The 22,590-nt window shown below is 46.8% G+C and overlaps 1 protein-coding gene across 2 annotated transcripts in view; it reads right to left on the bottom strand.

Annotated features, from left to right (window-relative positions):
- Notch2 (notch receptor 2) overlaps positions 1-22,175 on the bottom strand; it is a 140,667-nt gene extending 118,492 nt beyond the window's left edge. For both annotated transcript variants that reach the window (XM_052730395.1, XM_052730396.1), the window contains exon 1: positions 21,862-22,175. In XM_052730395.1, the coding sequence (XP_052586355.1) occupies positions 21,862-21,934 (73 nt within the window). In that variant the 5' untranslated portion in view covers positions 21,935-22,175. The remainder of the gene's footprint in view (positions 1-21,861) is intronic.
- Between the last annotated feature and the right edge of the window lie 415 nt (positions 22,176-22,590).

Raw genomic sequence — 22,590 nt, 5'->3', positions numbered from 1 at the left:
GGAGCGGCTCGGTGAAGGAAGCGGGTGGCTGGGGGTTGTGTGGCTACTGTTTTCATGCTCTTAAAGAGTTAGTTTTTCCAAGGTCTACATTTCACAATCTGTTAAAACAAATCTTCACAGCCTGTGAGTCCACAGCCGGTGAAGCCATAGCTTGCAAACATTTTATAGTTACCTTGGGTAGGAAACACACTTTACTTGGGAACTCAACATCCACATATATGTGCACATGCCCCCAAACACCACCTACTCTTATCTGATGCTTTCTACTTATTTCATCTTTCCCTACGGTGTGCTGTTGGATACCTACCAAACTGGCTCCACACAACCCACAGGTCAAAACCACTGGGCTGACCCTGAGAGTAAAGAGTGTGACCCTGCAGTCTAGAGCAGCAGGGCCAGTAACTAGCCATATTTGCCCATATAATCTTGGGCAAATTACCCACTTTTCTTTTTCTTTAAAATATATATATATATACATATATATATATATATGTATATATATATATATATATATTACGTGTATAGTACATGTTTTACCTGCATGCATACGTACGTGCCACAATCATGCAATGACCACGGAGGCCAGAAGAGGGTGTCGGATTCCTTCAAACTGGAGTTACAGTCAGTTGTGAATTGCCATTTGGGTGCTGGGAATTGAGCTTGGGTCCTCCTGAAGAACAGCCAGTGCTCTTAACTGCTGAGCCATCTCTCCAGCCCCACACTATCAACTTTTTGAAGTTCATCATCTTTTAAATTCTGATGAAAACACTGAGGTTTTCTAAGGAGTAAATGCATCCGCCCAGACTGTGTCTAGTGGAGAGCACTCACTCAATAAAGCTGTGCTGACACCTTGTTACTAACCGCATGGAGAAAAGAACAGGCTTACCTGTCCACATCACTAGCCAGCAGGAACAAGTCAATGCTGGCCTATGCTCACTGCAGCCCCACACCTGAAGAAGGTTTTTAACATTTTCTTCAAAAATCCCCAGCAAGTCTAACAGTGCCCAGCACCTGACAGGCACCTGACTATTTCTTGAATGAATGTATGCATGAATGAATGAAATGGATGGCTATGAAGAGGCATAAGCCACCTACTCCATTATTCAACATAGGAAGAAACTCCTCGATAAAATACCAAATACACTTGTTAAGTCAGTTTTTATCTAGCATATGCCCTGGGCTCACACTGTCCTTACCTGGATTTCTGGAAACTACACTCAAGAGTGCTTCTTCACACTCTACAGCAGTTCTCAAACACCAACAAGCCCCCCATCCACTGCCTGTGTAATACTCTTAGTCCCAGCTACAAGGGTACCGCTCTGCTCCACTCAAAGACACGGTTCCAAAAACAAGGCACCCGGACGTTAAAACCCCCAAGCGACAGTTGGCAACGTGTGAATAAATCAGAGACACATACAACATCGAACTTCCCTCACAGAAAGCTATGGAGAAGCTCGATAATTTGTATGAAACTCCAAATTTCCCATCTTGGTCAGAAGCCCCTCGGTCCACCAGACCCCAACCAGAACCATGATCCACAGGTGATATGATGGCTTTATGAAAAGGCGGCGGAGTGCACCCTCTTTCCACAGTGGGAAGGGATTCTAGCATACTTTCCTAAAGTAGATGGGACCTTTTTTTTTTTTTTTTTTTTTTTTTTTTTTTTTTTGTTTTTGTTTTGTTTTTCGAGACAGGGTTTCTCTGTGTAGCTTTGCGCCTTTTCCTGGAACTCACTTGGTAGCCCAGGCTGGCCTCGAACTCACAGAGATCCGCCTGGCTCTGCCTCCCGAGTGCTGGGATTAAAGGCGTGCGCCACCACCGCCCGGCCGGGACCTTTTTTTAAGACAAGAAGATTCCACACTTCTGCTCATAAAGTAACAATCCAGTTCTACAAGGAGGGACGGATGAGGACCAGGGTTTGCTGTCCCTAACTCACCCTGGCACCTGGAGAGCCAGTTGGCCTGAGATAGCACAGGTGCCTGCCTCAGTATCCACAAATGCATGGCCTGGTCTCCACAAAGGGCATGGGTGCTCCTGTAAGTGCTGACAAACTAGTGCAGGTTATGTTCTCAACATGCAAACTATCCCTGTGGACGCCTTCCTTCCCGCCTACTCACGGTGACCCAAATGCATTGCATTAGAAAGTGCCCACGGGTGACTTAATGGCAGCCGTGATAAGACCATAAACCAGAAAGAGTGCTGAGTATCTTCACACAAACAAAGCAAGACGCTCCAAGACAACAAAGAAATTCATTTTTAGAAAATGTCCTACAATACACTGGCCCTTCCTGTTGGGTTAGGAAGGCCCATCATTTAAAAATAAAAATAAACCATTAAAAACAATAAACAAAATGAATTCTTTCAAAACCTCTCAAAAGAGAATGTTTAAAGAGAAATTTGGAGGAGAAGGGGCGGGAAAGGCGTTTTTGTTGGGGCTGACTTAGCCTTTGATAGAGTGACTGTCTTCATGTGGCCCTGAAGAAGCAGCTGAGCCAATGTCACTGCTGATAATGGCCAGCAGATTCGGATGAGATTATTGCACATCGCCAGTTCTCAGACTCTGGGCTTGTGTAATTGGGTGTGTCAACCTATGTCACTCGACAGATGGTTATTAAGCTAGCTACAACTTCCCTAAATCTATCTTTCAGGAGGCCTGAGCAGTACTCTGGATAGCTAGTCTCTGCCAACTGAGAAGAGATGCAGAGATAAACATCTTTTCTGAAAAAAACAGTTCCATAGTCTATTGTTCCTCCCTACACACACACACACACACACACACACACACACACACACACACACACACACACACACACACACCTATCTTCCTATTAGGCTGGTCTAATTTGTAATTAGATATCCAAATTCTCAAATTTAAAACTTCTCACCTGTGGAGAATGTAACAAAGCTACTAATTTACCACCCCTCCCCCACTTTGAGTCCTGTTACCCAGCCTACTCACAATCCTCCTGCCTCGGCTTCCTGAGTACTGGAACTGTGCACAACCGCATCCCGAGTCCCCCAGTTTCCTATAAAAGGTTGCACAAATGTTGGAGAGCCTTCTTTTCTTTGCCTCCCTCCAGAGCAACCCTGCTGTCAGGGTTCCAGAGACTACAGCGCGGGAGACTGATCGGTCTGTGGCCTTCTTCCTAGAGAGCAGAGCGCAGCACCATCCCGGTGCAGCTGGGTGACAGCAGCCTTCCCAGAGAAGCCGCCGATCGCGCACAATGTCCAGCTAGACACCGCAGGAGTCACACTGATGTCCTTTGGTGTTTTGTGGGTGTCAGACTTTACCTAGCCCCTCCTACATGGGACAGCTGGAGCATTTTAGGAGAGTTTCCTTGAATAAAAGGCGCGCACGCATGCCATGGATGTAGACAAGGGCTTTCATATCACCCGGAAACACAGCATGAGTGTGTGGGTCGTCCTCTCTCCAGAATATCTAACATTTTAGCCACCGTGCATTCTCTTCCCTGAACTGTATCACTTAGCACTCCCACAGAGCTTAAACGCACACTTCCTTGTGGGTGTACGTGAAAACTACCATTAAGAAAGCATGTTCTATTTCCTCGTCTCGATGAAAAGAAATCTGAAGTGCACTTGCATAAGTGACAGTGCAACATGGCCACACCCAGACACACATGCAATATGTGTTCTATTTAAAATAATGTTATAATGACTAAGGAAAGAAACGCCACCAGCTAGGTCTTCAAATCACATTAAGGAATGGCTCCCACTCTGCATTCTTGACAAACCTTAAGTAACTTTTGGGGGGGGAGGTAGAGTGTGTGTGTGTGTGTGTGTGTGTGTGTGTGTGTACACGCCCATGACGCATGTGCAATAGCACACATGTGGAGGTCAGAAAGCAACTTTCAGAAATTGATTCTTTCCTTCTGCCACGCGGGTTCCAGAGATCAAATAAACTCAGGCTGCCAGGCTTGGGAGCAAGCACCTTCCTCCACTGAGCCAGCTCAGTGGCCTTCGGTTTGGGTTTTTGAGACAGGGTCTCCCTGTAGCCCAGGCTGACTTGGAACTCACTACGTGGTCCAGGCTGGCCTTAAACCAGCCAAGATCCTCCGGCCTCAGTCTACTGAGTGCTGGGAGTGCTGGTGGGGGCAACCACGTCCAGTCTAACTTTGGGGAACTTTAACGAACAGTCAATCTGGCCCACGTGGAAAGAAACAAAGCTTGACGTACAGAGAATGGATGATAAACAAGAAGGGTGTGAGGAAAAAAAAAATTAGTGTAGGTGAGTGAGCGGGCATACGGAGCCCAGTGTGGAGGCTTCAGCTACGTCAGTGACACCGTCTGCCAGCTCTACTGTGGATCCACGTCCCAGTTAGGTGGGGTAGGGACAAGTGGTTAGAAGAACACTTGGACAGGACCACTTTGAGGAAGGCTAACAGAGCTGAATCACTGAATTCTAACCAACGGAGACAATCAAACAGAAGAAAAGCCATCCATATCCTGGGGAACAGAACCCACATGGAGGGGTGCTATGGAGGAAGCATGTGCTATAAGGAAATATATAAGCATGAGCTATCTAAGCCTGGCTCTGCCAGATACTAACCACGTGGTTTCGAAGAATTCCCTGAAGCTGCTTGAGATTCACTATTCTCATCTATAAAACTGGTATTATTAGCCTTCTTTCTCTGGCAAGCTGATCTGAGGCTCAAATAAGATAGGGGTTGAGTATAAACTGGGAAATATTATTTAATATAATTGTTTCCTAAGAATAAAATTCCCAGTCCAAAGTTCTATGCAAACAAGTCCTTATTCATCTTAGGACAGAAATGACAAATGGCAGCATGGTTTAAATTAGGAAAGCCCCTTCCCCAGCCCACAGGGCAGGGAAAAGTGTACAGCGTACAACATCAACACTTCTGAAAGCAGCTGCCCCACTGTTCCCGCTCGCGCGCGCTCTCAACCTCACACTCAGGAGTCGGAGGCAGGAGCAGGCGCCCGCCCAGCCCCTCTGGCCCGCCCCACTGGCCCTCCCCGGGCCCCACTGGCCCGCCCCACTGGCCCTCCCCGGGCCCCACTGGCCCACCCCACTGGCCCTCCCCGGGTCCCACTGGCCCACCCCACTGGCCCTCCCCAGGCCCCACTGGCCCACCCCACTGGCCCTCCCCGGGCCCCACTGGCCCTCCCCAGCACACACTGCAGTGGAGGCAACTTCACACCTGTTCATCAAGCCCTCCAATGCCCAAACCAACGGCTTTCTAGCACCTCACATCTGATTTCCGTGGGCTTGGGGGTGAAAGACGGAAGCATTCCCACCAAGTAGCTTCACACTGAGCTCTTCAGCTTCGCTTTGAAATCCCGAACAGCATTTCTCTATGAATCAACTGCTTCCAAGGAAAGAGGTGCAAGAGACTGCAAACTGAGGAGAAAATAACTAGAAACAGGCGTGAAGCTACGCTGAACCGACCCACAAACGAGAGCACCCACCAGGAGTGCTTCCTGCCTGCATTCCTCGCCTGGGTAGTGGAGCAGAGCTTCAGGGTGTCACTGAAACAAGCAGGCCCAGGGGAGAAAATGCCCAGTGTGGAATTACCATCAGAATATGGACTTTTAAAGTTCAGGGACCCCCACCTTTGGGTACTTACTTTGTGCCCAGAGCCAGGCAGACGTAATTAAAGGTTGTTTGTAGTCTTTAAAAGCACTCTGCAGGTTAGTTATTACTATTATTCCCATTACACAGATGAGAGGACTGAGGCCTGAAGATTTTAAGGGCTTGTCTGATGTTCTCAGCTGATAAGAACCAAAGGCAAGTCTGTCTGGCTCCAAATTCACCAGCAAAGCTACAGAAACAACCTGAATGCTCTGGAAAGGGTATCTAAAGTCATTCTGATGGGTGCTTAGAAATAACCAATGTTGACTGCCATGTACTTCTCACTACGCCATTCTCCCCCTTACCGTTTGACTGGTGGTAAACACAGTAAAATCCTTGCAAGAAGGTATATTTGAAAGGCGCCCCATGTTTGCATGCTCAGGACAGCCTGCCCTGCAGAGCAAAAAGGATACTCTGGATTCCCTTCTGCCGTCAAACGTCCTTCTCATAAACACTAGTGCAGAGGACCCCCAGTTTCCAGTATGGGCAGAAGGGGAAAGTTCTTGGAAAAGGCAAATCATTCTCGTTTTTGTCCTAGAGTAAGAGATACAGACACCATACACAACTCCAAAGTACCTGGTCAGGCGGGTTAGAACTGGGTAGTTTAGTATCTGGCCAGGCGAGTTAGAACTGGGTAGTTTAGTTCCTGGTCAGGCGGGTTAGAACTGGGTAGTTTAGTTTCTGGTCAGGCGGGTTAGAACTGGGTAGTTAAGTTTCTGGTCAGGCGGGTTAGAACTGGGTAGTTTAGTTTCTGGTCAGGCGGGTTAGAACTGGGTAGTTTAGTTTCTGATCAGGTGAGTTAGAATTGGGTAGTTTAGTTTCTGGTCAGGCGGGTTAGAACTGGGTAGTTTAGTTCCTGGTCAGGCGGGTTAGACCTGGGTAGTTTAGTTTCTGGTCAGGCGGGTTAGAACTGGGTAGTTTTAAGAGCAGGCTGTGTCCACCGAGAGACTGAAGCATTCCAATCATTTCACACTGTAACTCACGTCTCTTTTTGAAGGACACAGTAAGAACACAACCGCACAGTCCAGAGCAAGCTATTTGGAACCAAACAGCCGCCAGAAAACATTTCTGAGCACAAATAGGACTCTACGCTACCATTTTCAATCTCTCTAAACTTTTTATTACAAAAAAAAAAAAAAAGCTATACATATTCATTCCTAATCTCAATCTACTAAAGAATTTCTTTGGGAGGAGTCAAGAAATAACACGGAAAAGAACACTAGACAACTTTTTTTTTGTAGTAGTATCTATATAAATGTATCCTTCCTAGTTAGAAAAAGATTTTAGAAGGAAACTAGAATTCTTCCAAATGGAAGTGGGCAGTTTTAATAATTTCCATAATATTATGCAGATATTCATTCAGAATTAAGATATTGCTAAGAAGAAAAAAGCGTCAATTCAGTATACAAATTATTAAACTCAAAGCTATGTCATTAGTGGGACCACAGGATCCCACCAACTGCCCTGCAGTTGGGAGTCAGCTTTGGAGTCAGGCTAGCGGGGCTCAGTTGCTGCTCTGATCCACAGGCTAGGAGAGTCACATGCACGGCCATTCCCTGGCCTTTCTGTGACCAGGAATCATAATGCTTACGCTAAGGACTGAAAGAAATGAGTGTTGTCTTCCCAAGCATCTGTCACCTCATAAACCCTCAGAACATGGAAGCTACTGCAAGTCACACAAGCTCTGTGAGAACAGAGGTTTCTGTCTGTTTGGTTTTCTTTATTAACAAGGGGATGTGTGTTGGATCCGTTTTCACACAGGCACTGCAGTTTCTCCGGAGTGGCGTTCATATGTACCTAGGTTACATCCAATGCTCCTCCCCATGTTCATATGTACCTAGGTTACATCCAATGCTCCTCCCCATGTTCATATGTACCTAGGTTACATCCAATGCTCCTCCCCATGTTCACATGTATCTACATTACATCCAATGCTCCTCCCCATGTTCACATGTATCTACACTACATCCAATGCTCCTCCCCATGTTCACATGTATCTACATTACATCCAATGCTCCTCCCCATGTTCATATGTATCTACACTACATCCAATGCTCCTCCCCATGTTCACATGTATCTACATTACATCCAATGCTCCTCCCCACATTCATATGTATCTACACTACATCCAATGCTCCTCCCCATGTTCATATGTATCTACACTACATCCAATGCTCCTCCCCATGTTCACATGTATCTACACTACATCCAATGCTCCTCCCCATGTTCACATGTATCGACACTACATCCAATGCTCCTCCCCATGTTCACATGTATCTACATTACATCCAACGCTCCTCCCCATGTTCACATGTATCTACACTACATCCAATGCTCCTCCCCATGTTCACATGTATCTACACTACATCCAATGCTCCTCCCCTGTGTTCATATGTATCTACACTACATCCAATGCTCCTCCCCATGTTCACATGTATCTACATTACATCCAATGCTCCTCCCCCATGTTCACATGTATCTACACTACATCCAATGCTCCTCCCCATGTTCACATGTATCTACATTACATCCAATGCTCCTCCCCATGTTCACATGTATCTACACTACATCCAATGCTCCTCCCCATGTTCATATGTATCTACATTACATCCAATGCTCCTCCCCATGTTCACATGTATCTACACTACATCCAATGCTCCTCCCCATGTTCACATGTATCTACATTACATCCAATGCTCCTCCCCATGTTCACATGTATCTACACTACATCCAATGCTCCTCCCCTTAGTACAGTCCTTCTCAATAAGTAGCTTCAACTGCTGTTTTAGAAAGATCCAAATTATAGGAAATGTATTTTAAGTGTTTTAAGGACATCTGAGTTAACACGAACACACGTAACATTGTCTGTCAACTGTGTGCTTACCAATAATTATAAATACCTCAGACTATAAAAGAAAACCTTTCATGGCACTCCCACAATGGAAAAACAAAAGTCTTAAAAATAATTACAGAGGGAGCAGAAGGGAGTGGTAGCTAGAAGGTGGCTTACGAAATCTGCCAAGTAGAATTTGGAATTTTGTCTTAAAACAAAACAAAACAAAAAACCTGACAACCATTTGCCCAAGACTGCCAAGACTTGAGATAAGCAAGCTGTCATGGGAAACACATGTTAAAGTACATCTGAGGCGGCAGCTCCCCGGTCCTGGCTGATCCAACTCCGAAATCACCAGTGACACCAGACCCAGAAGTCCAAAGGGGCAGGCAGGGGTCCTCAGGACATGTGTTCTCTATTTCAGAGGCAGCTTCAAAATGGCTACACCTCTGCCCTCCCCACACCCATCATACTCCTTCACTGCTGCGGGCTCTGAAATTAACCTTCAGACCTCAAAGCCCACAGAGTCCACACAATGACACACCTCCGAGGAGCAGTGAGCTCAGACAAAAAAACAACACAACAAAACAAACCACCTGACCAAGAATCAGAGCACGAATTCCGGACCTGACCCTAGCCTGTCTCCCATCCCTTTGACAGTCACTCTGCTTCTCTCAGCCTCAGCTTCTCCATCTTTAAACTGGGTACAGAGTAGGTGGGTAGCTCCCAATCTGAGATTTCTAAGCCTCCAGTAGCCTCTGAGGTTGCAATGAGAGATGTGGGGTATCTGTATTGTTTTGTAATGTCTACCAAAGTTAAAGAATTGAGTATCCTTAGTGATATTCCTCGCAGGAACATTTCTCCTATCAAAGGAAGTCTAGAGTAAGCATGAACCGTGGAGCTGGAGAGATGGCCCAGTGCTTAAGAGCATTTACTGCTCTTTCAGAAAGAGCAGGCTCAGTTCCCAGCATGCACTTCAGGTAGCTCAAAACCACATGTAACTCCAAGGGGACCTGACATCCTCTTCTGACCTCTGAGGACACCCACATGTAGATACACATACACACACACACACACACACACACACACACACACACACACACACACAAAGCATAAAAATTAAACTTAAAAAAATAAAAAAGAGTTTTGAACCTAAAACTATTCTCAGATCTACGCCTTGGGGAAAAAAAAAATCACAGTACATAGAACCATGATGCCTGGTTTAAAAGTAATGGCAAAAATAATTTACCACCAACCAAGCAGTACACCAAACTTCTCCAAGTTGGAATTATACCCCATGAAGGGAACAGACTTGAACGTGATGCTTTCGACAGTTCCCAAGTCAGAAGGACGAGGGAACAGCCCCCGACCTGCAAAGCTGAAGACGGTCCTGGTGTGTCACCCAGGACTGCACTCGCTCATTCACACTTGATTGCATCAGATGGATGGAGCATTCCATTCCACAGCAGTGAACGGGCAGACCACACTATGACCTGAAGGAACAGCACTGCCCAGTCCTTACCACACTCCCTGTGTTCCACACGCTGCTGTCCTGTGAACCTAACGCAGACTTAGTTAACATCGCCAACAAACCCCCGCGCGTCACACACTGCCACTGTCCTCACTGCAGACAAAAGGTGAGGACTGTCAGCTGACACCCATCCGATTCTTACTGAACGGAAGACACAATGGGTTCCAAAATGGCTCTTCAAAAAAGGTGTTCTGTGACTTAATGTTTAGTTATTTGTATCATAAAATGTCTGTGCAATGTCTTTGGACATGGAAGAATACTGGGATTGGACCCATTTCTGAATCTAAACTAAGCCAATTACTAACTGCAGTGTCCTGAGCCTCAGTTTCCCCATCCGTCCCTCTATCTTCCATGGAAGCTATGAAGAGTGCACAAAGGGCAGTGGCTACAGAGGCCCTGATGGGCTCTGGATGCAGCCTGATGCCTCACTGACCGACTCTCAATAACATTCTGAGCTCCAAACACCTTACCCTACAATGCAAGGAAATACTGTCTACCCCAAGGACAGTCATTTGAGTGCCAGGAGGAAATACACAGACAGCCCCTCCAGGGGTGATACTAACAGAGTCAAAGTTCAACGGCCCTTTTTGAGAAAGAAAACTACCATTAAAAAAACAACCAAGATGTGAGTTTCACTGCCTGCCCTGCCCTCCATCGGCTAGGAACAAACAACAGGACGCCAGGGCAAGCCACCGGACCCCTAGGAGGCTCAGCTCCAGCAAAGGTTTGTGAGGATTAGAGGGAGCAACTGCTGGGAGGCATTCTTTGAACGACCCAGGCCTGTACTGATGTTGGAGGTTGTTTTACTTTATAAAAATAATGTTTGTGTTAATTGTCTTTGCTGGTCATTCCCTTACTAGCTCATGTTTTAAATGGAAAAACTGAGGCTGAGCAATGGTAAGCCACAGCAGGAAGGTTGATGGTTCCAAACACAAGGTGGAGACAAGGGCTAGTCCAAAATAACTTCAGGCCAGGACAAAGCTGCACACCAGCACATCTTAAAGGAGAGTGGGGACGCACGTTCACCAGCCTATCCAATCCACAGCCTCCCCTGCTGGCTGAAGCCTTCGGGGAGGAATCAGGCATGATAATTTTCTACTTCCTCCCAAAGATAGAACTCAACTTCAGGGTGATTAAGGATTGCACTATCCAATCTCTTTGCCCATCTATAAATCAATTATGTGGAAGGGCACAAAAACAAAGACCAGTTGTCACAAATTACAGTCCCAGCCTGGCTGGCATTCTCCTAAACATCTCATTAAGAGAGAGAGAGAGAGAGAGAGAGAGAGAGAGAGAGAGAGAGAGAGAGAGAAAAGGAAAGAAAAAGAAAAAAGTTGCAGCCCTTCAGTTTCCCCGTTCAGTTGGTCAGAAATGTCCTCTTTCCCCAGGTCTCCTCACGCTAAATATGGTAATTAAATTCCAGTGGTACTTAAGCATTCATACAGCCTGGAATTACTCCGAAGCAAACACTTGAGACCTGCAAGGCTTCAGCACAGAGCTGTTCAACTGGAGCACTCCGTGTCAAAAGCAGTGGGGTGTCCTAAGAACACACAAGCTTGCAAAAAGCAATCTACTCCTCTTTATTGCAACATTCTTCAGCGACAACACTGATCGCTTCCCCGCTGAGCACACAGCTCGGCACCAGGGCAGTGGGAGGCTGGAGGGAGGGAGGGAAGAAACAGGTGGTGTCCGCAGGGAGCCAAAACAACAGGTTGCTTCAGTCAATTCCGGCCCACAACTAATCAATTTGCTGAGGGTAGAGGGGAGGGAATCTTAGTCATCCTGTAGTCTGGCTGAACTAACTGCCCTGACCACTGTCCAAGCTTACCAGTTAGGTCAAAGTGTCAGAATTAGCAGTGAGTGGCAGACGTGATGCTAGCTTTGCCTTTCAGAGCATTATATGCTTCAAATTTTTGGACAGTAGGAGAAAGAACAGTAGTAGAGTAAAATACCATTTTCCTCCAAGATCTTTTTTTTTAATCCCATATTACAGTAAATGTATGTTTCCTTGGTGAATATAATTAACATGTTGTTATATGATAAAGTCAGATCCGAATTTTAAAACACCAACCAGGCAATGGTAATGCACGCTTATAATCCACCTCTAAGGAGATGGTGGCAGGAGGATCCAGAGTTCAAAGCTAGCCTCCACTACCTAGTGAGTTTGAGGTCAGCCTGGCTGCACAAAACTGTTTCAAAAATCAGAACTAAACAACATCACCAAAATGAACTTTAAAGTAGTTATAGAAGCCAGGTGTGGTGGATCAGGCCTTTAATCCCAGCACTGGGGGTGGGGTGGGGGGGTGAGGGGGGGTGCGGTGGACACAGAGGCAGGCGGATCCTGTGAGGCCAGTGTGGTCTACAAAGCAAGTTCCAGGACAGCTAAGGCTGTTACACAAAGAAACCCTGTCTCAAAAAAACAAAAAACAAAACAAAAGTAGCTATAAAATACTACTTAATATACCTATTTTTAGAATTGGCCAAGACCACAAACACACCTTTAATCCCAGCAGAGCCAAAGAGGATCTCTGAATTCCAGTCCAGCCTGGGCTACACAGTAAGAAGGTTGATCAAGACCCTCAGAATTCCAAAGATGAAAAAACAAAACAAAAACTTACCAAAGGAAAATAACTTACACCAGATTTGATACTGTGGACTTCTTTTGTTTACTTTGCTTCTTAGCTGGGCCTTAGGTTGCACTGAGAGGAGCAGCCCGAGAGAGCTTCGGGTTTGCGTGACTGGCTTTGGTGCTGGCCATTGAAGCCAGGGCCTCACGCATGCTAAGCATGGGCCCCACTCCACTGCATCCCAGCCCTTATGTGCGGTAAATTGGTAGGCATACTGTGAACATCTTTAAAGCACATGAAGGACGAACACCCTTAATACTTAAAGAACTTTTTCAGATCAGACACACTGAAACATTCATGGGTAAAAGACACAGTTGGGTAAACAAACAAACAGAAAGGAAAAAAAGGCATTATAAATGTTCACCAAGATGTTTTATAAAATCACAGTACTCCAACAAGAGAATAAAATTATAGTACTCCAACAAGAGACAAGGCAGGATTCACATTTATCAGGTAATAAAGAGTTATTTAATGAAACCGAGTATTGGCAGTGGCTGGGAACACTGGCAGCTTCATACTCTGCTGAGGTAAGTCTAACTGGGTCAGAGCAGTGTGTCTTAAAATCTTCGGGATTCCAGCAGAAAACAACTGGATTTGTTTTTTATGTGCACAGGTGGTGTACCTCCATGTATGTCTACACAGCATGTGTATGCCGGGTCCACAGAGGTCAGAAGAAGGTACTGGACCCCTTGGAACTAGAGCTGCAGATGGTTGTAAGCCACCTGATGTTGGGCGCTGGGGATTGAACCCAGGACCTCTGGAAGAGTAGTCAGCACTCTCAATCCCTGAGCCATCGCTCCAGTCCCTCCAAGAATGTTCATCACAGCATTCTTGATAATTATGATACCTAGACACTAAGGATGGATTTACACAAAAATGAAGAATAGTAGACCCTTAAGGCAGTACAGCATGTAGCCTTTTAAGTCATATTCTTAAAGGATACGTAGAAACATGAGGGAAATGTTCACATTAATTTTATTGGTACAGGTGATGATAAAACTATATGTATGTTAACATCTCAATTAAAGTTTTATAATAGACGCTGAATATGAGAAAAACACCTGTAAGCCATCAAAATGTTAACTACAAGTTTAGCTGAGAATGATGGAATTCCTGAAGATGTTCATGTCCCCATTGTTTAAAGACCTCCTCCCTTACTTTTTAGATGCCACTCTCTTAGATATAAAAATCTCTGGAATCCCAAAGAGCAAAGCCTCCTCCTGAATGCAGATGACTCTTATCTGTACATGGGATGGGAGGGGAGAGGTTGGACCCAACCAAATATGCAGCCAAAGGAGGGAGGTCAAAGCACATGAACCTTTTCTCTAGAGTATTATTTAATCACTAGAATCAAATTTGTGAAAACACTTTAAACAGGAAACTGCTTGTATAGTGAATGCATATAACTCTGAAAATGTATAGTATAGTAACTTTTAAATGTATAGTAGCTTTTGAAATCTAAGGGTAACAAAATACATGTATACATGCCAAAGAAAGGCTGAGATGATGGCATTTTTCTGATTGCTCAAACATACCTAAAGAGTTCTCAATGTAACTACTTTTAAAATCACATATACACACAAAATCTTGTAAAGGTGCCAGGGAAAATCAACACAGTATAAATATGAGTTAATTATGTGTAAACATAAGGAATAATTCTGTTGCTATGTAAACCTACCAGAGTGGAACTGTTACAATGTTTGTTTTTAGTTACAACCATTTTCCTTACTAGTTAGGAAGTGTGTCACAAGGAAGGACTTGAAGTGGTTACTCGCTTTATTTGGGGAGGACAGGGAGTGAGACGGGGTCTTCCTATGTGGCCCGTGCTACCCTGTCCTCATGGCAGCTCTTCTGCCTCAGCCTCCAAAGTGTTGGGATTTGGTAAGCAACAGCATACTCAACTTCTGCTTGCTTTAAATAGTAACATAATGACCACAACTTGGGTTGGGCGTACAATATGGTCTTTTTCCCTCAAATCTTCATAAAGATTTGGAAGTGTTTTAAATGTTGCAAGAAAGTAAATCTCTTTCATGTGCCCCACTTAAAGAAGAGCCAGCGAATGAACAGCCATTGTTCACTGCAAAGAAAAATATATAAAAATTAATAAGAAAGACAGCATGTCCTGAAACCTCAATGAGACTTGGCATTTTCCAAACAAATGTATCTGAGAGCAGAGAAAAACCCAATACTCCCTGCAGCACAGTCCCCTTGGAGGAGTTAACCCATCATCACCTCCCAAGTACAGAACATTCAATACGGGGACACCAAGTCTGCCAACAGGCAAGAATTCTCCTGCTAGGGAGACACTGGGAATGCTTGTGACCGAAACGCTATCCCGAATCTTCTCACAGAGAGAAAGGGGAGGAGGAGGAGGAGGACACAAAATGAAAGGAAGCAAAACCACACAATTTAAAGATACACCTGCCTCCGAAAAAGGCCTTATGCTTGAGAAGACAACCACAGCTGTGTGTTCAACACCTTATCTGGCAAGCAAAACTGTATTTAAAGGGGGTGCTATTTGTTGAACGAAGACATATTATTAAGGAGACAATATCTGACTCCAATCAAGATCTGCTCGGCGTGTTTTCCTTACCTCACAAAATACACATACTTTCTTCATGTGAACGAACACGGCGTGAGTGGGAGAGTTACTCTTACCCCAGAAACAGGTTCTGCAACACCACACACCCAACCTGTCTTTGTGTGGCAACGAGTCCATCCTGGCATGATGTTCGTCTGATATATTCAAAGAACCCAGAGTTACTACTCAGTTGCCAACAACCTGTAGAAGGAACTGACTTTGAGACCAGAAACCTCTCTAGACAGGTCTCCAGGGAACTTACTGTACTTCAGTCCACTGGAAGATGGGCCCCCCCCCAGCCCTCCATGCCTAGCTGAAAGACCAAAGGCATCCACTCAGCCAAGGTCACTGCTCTACAGTTCCGGCGGCCAGAGGCCAGTGGGACGACCACCTGCAACTACCAAGACCTCGGGTTCGATCTCTCCTGCCACCCACCACATAAGGGTTTGCGGAGCTGGAAGAACAGGGTTTCGCCAAGACAAGTAAAACAGGGTGAGGGCCATGTCAGCATGATTAATCAATGCCACCTGCAGCGGCGACTCAGGGTGTGTCCACACCACACACTCCCAATGATGAGAAGCTCTTTCAGCCACTGCCACTGAGAACTGGATCTTCCAAGGGAGACAGTTTCCACCCTAATGTGTCCCGTAGCCAGCCTGCCATGCCAGGCTGAGGACACAGGGCTTTCTCACCACAAACCCACTAGCAGCCACCACAACATGTGCCAATTTTATATTCACACCCCCCACCAGACAAGAGGGTCTTTGTCTTCTCCCCACTTTTTTTCCCCTATGTTACAACACAGAAAGGAAGCTAGCAGACGGTGTAAAATAGCAGAGACGCCTCGCCTCAACCCCCTGGGGCGGGGGGAGCTGGGGCTGCTGCTCTCTAGTTAAATATCAGGTCCTGGGGTGTACTCCCCCAGACCCCACTGCTCTCTGTCACCCTGACTGCAAAAAACCTGCTTTCAGGGAGGGCGGATAAATGGCTAGATGGCTTTCATACTATCACGTACGCATCTGTCTCATCCCCACGATGGTATCAGACCTGGGGGGATGATCCTAACTTCCACTTTGGATGCCATTGCCACACACCTGAAGACTAAATCCCCCGCACTGCTTGCTCCAGGGTGCCAAGGGAAACACAAATTAAGCCCGACAACACACCCCAAACCCTAACATAGCACCCACCTTAGAGCCCACAGTCATCAGAGAACTGTAGACAAACGTCCCTGGTCCCCTAGAACTGCAGGCCAATTACAATGGCTGAACTGATCCCTTTGGTCTTCCGGCCAGGTGTTGGGGGCCTGGGTCCCTTTTGCAATGCACTGGAGTCCAGTTCCCTGGAGGCCTGCCTAGGGCAGTTTCTGGTCTCAAGTCAGTTCCTTCTACAGGTTGTTGGCAACTGAGCAGTAACTCTGAGTTCTGGACGATGGCGGCCAAACACAATGATTAAAAACGAACACAGTCACTGCCTTGCTCACTCGAGCTCTCACCCCCTCTGTGTTTCTTCACTCTCCCTTTGAAGGCCACGATGGTAAATGCCATGTAGGTAATAATCCCTTCAAAAGGGGAAGGAAGGGAAGGGGCGGGTGACAGCAAGCCTCCCCCAGTGCCAGGAACAAACGTGTGTAGCCTGATCTACCGGAGCCAAAGGACAACCTTCTACTTCCAAAGCCACTTCCTTCTTTCCATCAAAGGCGGGAGGTAACGTGAAGTGCCATGGGAAAAGAACAATCCTGGCCCTTCTTGCAGAATGTTCTGTTCAAGGGGCCTTTGATTCTTCCCGTTAGTCTCCTTATTCCCTCCATGTGTTAAAATATCCCAACCTGCCCCAAATCGGTACTGTCAGCAGAATGAACGGTGGCTTGTTCCTCTAACCCAACACTTAGGAAACGAAGCCCAAGGAACTGTAAGTTCAAGGCCAGCCTGGAATACACAGTGAGTTCCAGGCCGATCTGGGCTACAGAATAAGACTCTCAAAAAACTCAGGATTGCCTGAAATGAGTGTCTTTGTCTTTCTTTATGCTGATGTCCCTCGAGGGACATCAGCTACGCGTTCACAGGTTAACAAAACAGATATCCTCCAAGGAAGCATCAATCACATGGGCTAAAGGCAGTACTGACTGTGAAACCCCTGTGCATTCTGGTATCTGAGTAACACTGGAGGGGAGGGGAGGGAGACTGCCATCAAACACATACATTATACATACATCTGCCCTAAGACATACGATACTTCACAGATTGGCTTTTAAAAAACAAGGCAACTTTATTAGCCTTTAAGTGATAACAGAGTGGTACCTTCCCTTTCAAGCCATCACTGAGGAACATACAGGCATGTTTATGTGTATGTTTGTGTGACTGTGGGTCATGTGTGCCTCAGTGCCTCTAGCAAATGGCGTCAGGTCCCCCTGGAGCTGGAGTTACAGGCAGTCATGAGCCACCTGACATGTGCTGGGGACCAAACTTGTGTCCTTTGGAAGAGCAGCAAGCACTCTCAACCCCTGACCCATCTCTCCACCCTCATCTACCTCACTCTTTGAGAAAGGATCTCTCGCTAAACCTGGAGGTCACTGTTTCAGCCGGACTGATTGGCCAGCAAACTCCCAGGATCCTCCTGTCTCTGCCCTCCCCCCGGCCCCAGCTCTGGAATTACAAATATACATCACCACGGCTGCTTAGCATGTGAGTGCTAGGGATCCAAACTCAGGTCCCTTTGCTTGTACAGCAGGACCTCTACCCACTGAGCCATCCCCCAGGCCCTAATCTGACAATTACTTGAACATACAAATTCCCAGAGTTAACTCTAGACCCATGGAATCAGACTACCCAAGACAATCATGGGGGTTTTGTTTTGTTTTGTAAGAGGGGTCAGGGAGATTGCTGGACAAATTATTTCCTCCCCCAAGGACCTATCTTGGAAGGGAGGTATGAACTCATAGGGCTAAGGCAGTTCACCTGAACAGCCATCCTGGACGAGATCACACTCATGTTTTTCACAGGTTCCACTCCTTTTATGGACAAGTGAGTGTCAGTGAAGGGGACATAGCCACTCCTTTTAGATCCCTGTCACCCATACAGAGCTCAGGACTGTGGGGGAAAAATTCCAGAGACGATAGTAATGAGTGGAAATCAAAAAAGGGCAGCAACCTGTTGAGTAAGAATTAGAGGAGGTCCAAGAATGACCGCCCTACCTCTTGACAGCAGACACAAGCTTTGCCAGGATGCCAGAAGAGAGCAGATCGACATGGGATAAACAGAAGCACCAGGGAGCTTTCACGTCCCCATCAGCAGACAACAAAGAGGAAAACTTGACCCACCCCTTAAATAAAAACAGGGCTTAGCACAAAGCCAGGTATGAGGTAACTGTAACCCAGCACTCCCGAGGCTGACACAGGATGACCAAGAGTTCAAAGCTAGCCCCAGCTCAAAAGGCAGCAGACAGTGTAAGCTGTAGACCCAATGACCTTCCAACAGATACTCAGTCTTCAAGGGAGAAGGTGTGGAGACACCAGACTCACCAGCTGCTCTCCCACAAAAAGCCCCAGAGAAGCCGAGCAAGACACAAGTGCCCAACCAAGACCTTCTGCTCAAGTGGATCTGCACTCTGGGCACATGCTGTGAAAGTCCCATAGGACAGAAAAGGGTTGTGTGGGGCAGGGCACCACCCTCGAAGAGCAGGATCTGCGTCAGAGACCAATAACATGTGGCTGTCTCAAATATTCACTCATCATGTCTTATCCTTTGGGAGGTGGGTTATTTTGTTGTTATTGTTTGGTTTGATTCAGTTTGGCAGTGACATTCCATAAATAGATATATATATATATATATATATATATGTCACTATAAAGTGGATAAAGCAGATAAAGTGGAATTTATATCACTAAAAGTACAACATTATTAAGATGGTACAAAATTGCAACTTCAAAGGAAAATATACTATTCCAAAAATGAACCCAAGCTGTCCCCCAAATGGATGGCTAAAACCAGGTTCAATGTGGAAATTATTAAAATCTAAGAGGCAAGATCCCATATACATCCTGAAGGCAGATAAAGTGGAATTAATCCGTGATTGCCCCACCAGGTCATGATGCCAGAAATCAATTGTAATTTTTTTTTTTTTTTGATTACAGATTCTCAGGCCTACTGTGTCAGAATCCCAGGGCCCTGAGGGTAAAAACCACTCCAGTGGGTCTGCTACAGCCAGGACAAGGAGCTGTGTTCCACCACAATGGAAGGGGCAGGGAGGAGGGTCACCAGGAATGGCAGAGAGTGGGAACCAGATGAATGCAAATTTTGTGGGCAAAATAAAATTTCTGTGGGTGTGCTATTTTTAAGATGTATTGTAAGGCTGCTCTCAGGCGTCCAAGCATATCCCACTGCACTCAGAAATTCTTTAAAGGTCCTGAGGTCAGTGACAACCCAGGTGAGCCAAGGCTGCTTCTCTGAACAATAACCAAGCCACAGAGAAGGCAGAAAGAAAGACTCCACCAAAACACTGGTGGTTTTTTTTTTTTTTTTTTTTTTACATCATAAAACAAGAGATCCTGCAACCAACCCACCTCCCCTCCCCTCAAGAGGGAAAAATGGGAAATAGTTATGGAGTAAATTTCATCTCCACCCTAAAGGGGAAAACGCTTACGGTAGGGATTCACCTGAGAACACGTCTAGATGACAGTACAACCAGGGAGTCACACCCACAGAAGAGTAAAAAGAAAACCAGAAGGGGTGGTCCAGGATAGCTGTTCAGACAATCAGACAGATGGGTTGACAGTTCCTTGCCGTAGGAACCAGTGATGATTAAATTAACCAACTGGCCACAAGCCAAACATGGGAGACTCAAAAGTTAGGGAGGGAGAGTTATAATTGGGACCTTGGCAAAACAGACCATAATAGATCAGGAAGATTCACTGCTAGACTCTGGGAAGACTTAAGATTTGTGACAACAATAGGCTCTTTAATCTCTTCTATGACAATAGTTTAGCATCTAAAGAACATCTAAAATTCAAAATGCCTAAATCCTGTTGCTGGAGCCAACTGGACTCACACTCAACCTGAGCCCCAGAAAGGATAATCAGTAACAGCAGTGGCTCACAGGAGCAGAAGTGGGGGACCACATCAGTCCAACACGCTGGGGCTCAAAAGGAAGGCAAGCCCATGTCAATGTGTCACCCATTTCTGTCATCAGTCTTAGCACATGTGTTTGCAAATCACTTTACAGTCCTATTTATTAGTCCCTGCAATACTCTATTTTAAAAAAAAGTTATGCTTTTAATCCTGTTTCATAAAGGAAGAGACACAGGTCATGAAGACTAAAGTTATTATTTTACTAAGTAAAACCCAAGTCATGGTGGACCAAGGATTGTAATCCTCAGAAAAATCACACTAATTATACACCTCTGGCCCCTAAATCTACACTTAGGGCCAACAGCTTCCAAAGAAAAGAGCAAGGCAAAAATGCCACCACCATTGAGTTTTTAGTAAAAGTTTCAGAAACTGTTCATCCTCACAAAGCCTCCTGGCTCGCTTCTGAAAACCTAGGGACCCAGCAATGTAAGACATTTGAACTTCCCAAAAAGTATCTGGTTGTTGCTGAACAACCCAGCACTGTTTGCAGGTGATAAATAATCAAGTCCTGCTCAAAACATCTGCGATTGGCATGTCAGCTGCCTGTTACAATGAACAAAGGCCGTATTTTTCTGAAACTCACCCTCTCTCTGAAAAGATGTACCAGGGTGTTTTTTTTGAAAGTTAACTCTTCTTGAGCAAAGGGGGCCCCTTCCAGTTCAACAGACATGTACAAGGTAAACTCCACTGGAAGCGCAGACTTCATTCAGAAAGACTAACACGCTACGCTGAAAGGACTTTCTGAACATCTTTTAAGCGCTACAGGTTTAATATACATTCTTTTAATTAATCCTATTAGCTGGGTAATTTCATCCCCATTTTATTGGTGAGTTAATACAGTAGATTTGAATCCAGGATTACAGAGCTAGGCTCCAAAGCCCAAGTTCTTTCCATACAACATTCCAAAGAAATGTAAAAAAAAAAATCTAAAGATGTGGGTGGGGTAGGTAAAGTATGATTCGATTTCCTTTCCTGGCTCACACCATGTTAGCGAGGCTGCACGGAATATCCAACCATACATAACCAGCCTTTCTGAGCAGGCACTTTGGATCAACGTCTCCACTTTTCCTCGCCTGCCCCTGCCCCACCCCCAACGGTGCCAAAAGAGCAACAAGCTGCTGCCAGGTTGGAGGAGTTGGGGATTGTCACACCACATTCCTGGGGCTGGACGCACACTGGAACCGCAGCAAGAGCTCCGCGCCTCGGAAAGAATAACAGCAGTTGAGATTTTCAATCATGTGGCTCAGCACGCTGCCACACCAGTTCCCCCACGGCTGCCTCCACCTCTCCAAGACCTGAGCCCCACGCCCAACTCCTCCCTGGGACAGACGGATCGATCCGGGTGTCAAAAGCCGGGCGCGCCGCAAGCCCTTGCCGCCCTCCCGGCCACACTAGCACCTCGGGCCACTCGCTGCTCGCCCGGGACCCCGCAAACGCGGAACCGGAGACGATACGCGACGCCAAGATTCGAGGCCCGAACCAGGCAGCTTAGCGGGCACAGCCCGCGGAGCGCAGAGGCAGAGGGATGGTCTCCCGGGTGCCCGGTACTCACCGCGCGCGGGGCCCGCGCCGCACAGCCAGAGCCACAGCAGCGCCCGCAACGCGGCGGGACGCAGAGAGGGCATCTTCGCGGCCGCCGCCCGCGCAGATCCGCATGGGGAGCGGGTCCCGACCAGGAGCCCCGCTCTCGCGAGCGCTACCCTGCCCCCGCGGCTCGCCAAGTCCCCGAGCTCCCGCTGCGTCGCCCCTGCACTCCGCGCAGCCAGGCCGCCGCCCGAAGTTTGGCTGAAAGTTTCTGGCTGCGCGGCGCGGCGCGGCTGGGCGGCTCGCGTGTCCTTCCGCCTCGGCCTCCTCCCACCACGAGGCTCCGCCCCCGCCGCCGCGGCCGCGCGCCCAGGGGTTTCCCGCAGAAAGAAGCGCCGGCCGGGCTGCGCGCGGAGGGATCTGCGCGAGCAGCACACGGCACTCGGCCCTCCCGGCCCGCCCGGCTGAGCTCCGAGAAGGGGGTGGCTGAAGCGCCCAACATCAAACGCTGGTGTTTGCGGGGATCCTGAACTTGTAGGGAGAGGCAGCCCTCATGCTCCATACACCAACACACTCCTTGGCTGGTTAGAGGAATGAGGGAGAGCAGAGGCAGGGCTGTCAAAGGAGGGCAGGGGGCAAAGGCGCCAAAGTCCACTAAAGAGGACATTCCTTGAGATGCTCTGTACGGGGTTCGTTAGTTCGTTCGTCTGCCCGTCTTTAGTTCGTTTAGTGAACTTCGTCTAGCAAAGTCCTCGGG

This window comes from Peromyscus californicus, unplaced genomic scaffold (assembly GCF_007827085.1).
Source record: "Peromyscus californicus insignis strain IS unplaced genomic scaffold, ASM782708v3 Scaffold_9__1_contigs__length_137607984, whole genome shotgun sequence".
Taxonomy (NCBI): Eukaryota; Metazoa; Chordata; class Mammalia; order Rodentia; family Cricetidae; genus Peromyscus; species Peromyscus californicus.
Note: the sequence above shows the minus strand (reverse complement) of the source record. Positions and strands in the feature narration are given on the sequence as shown.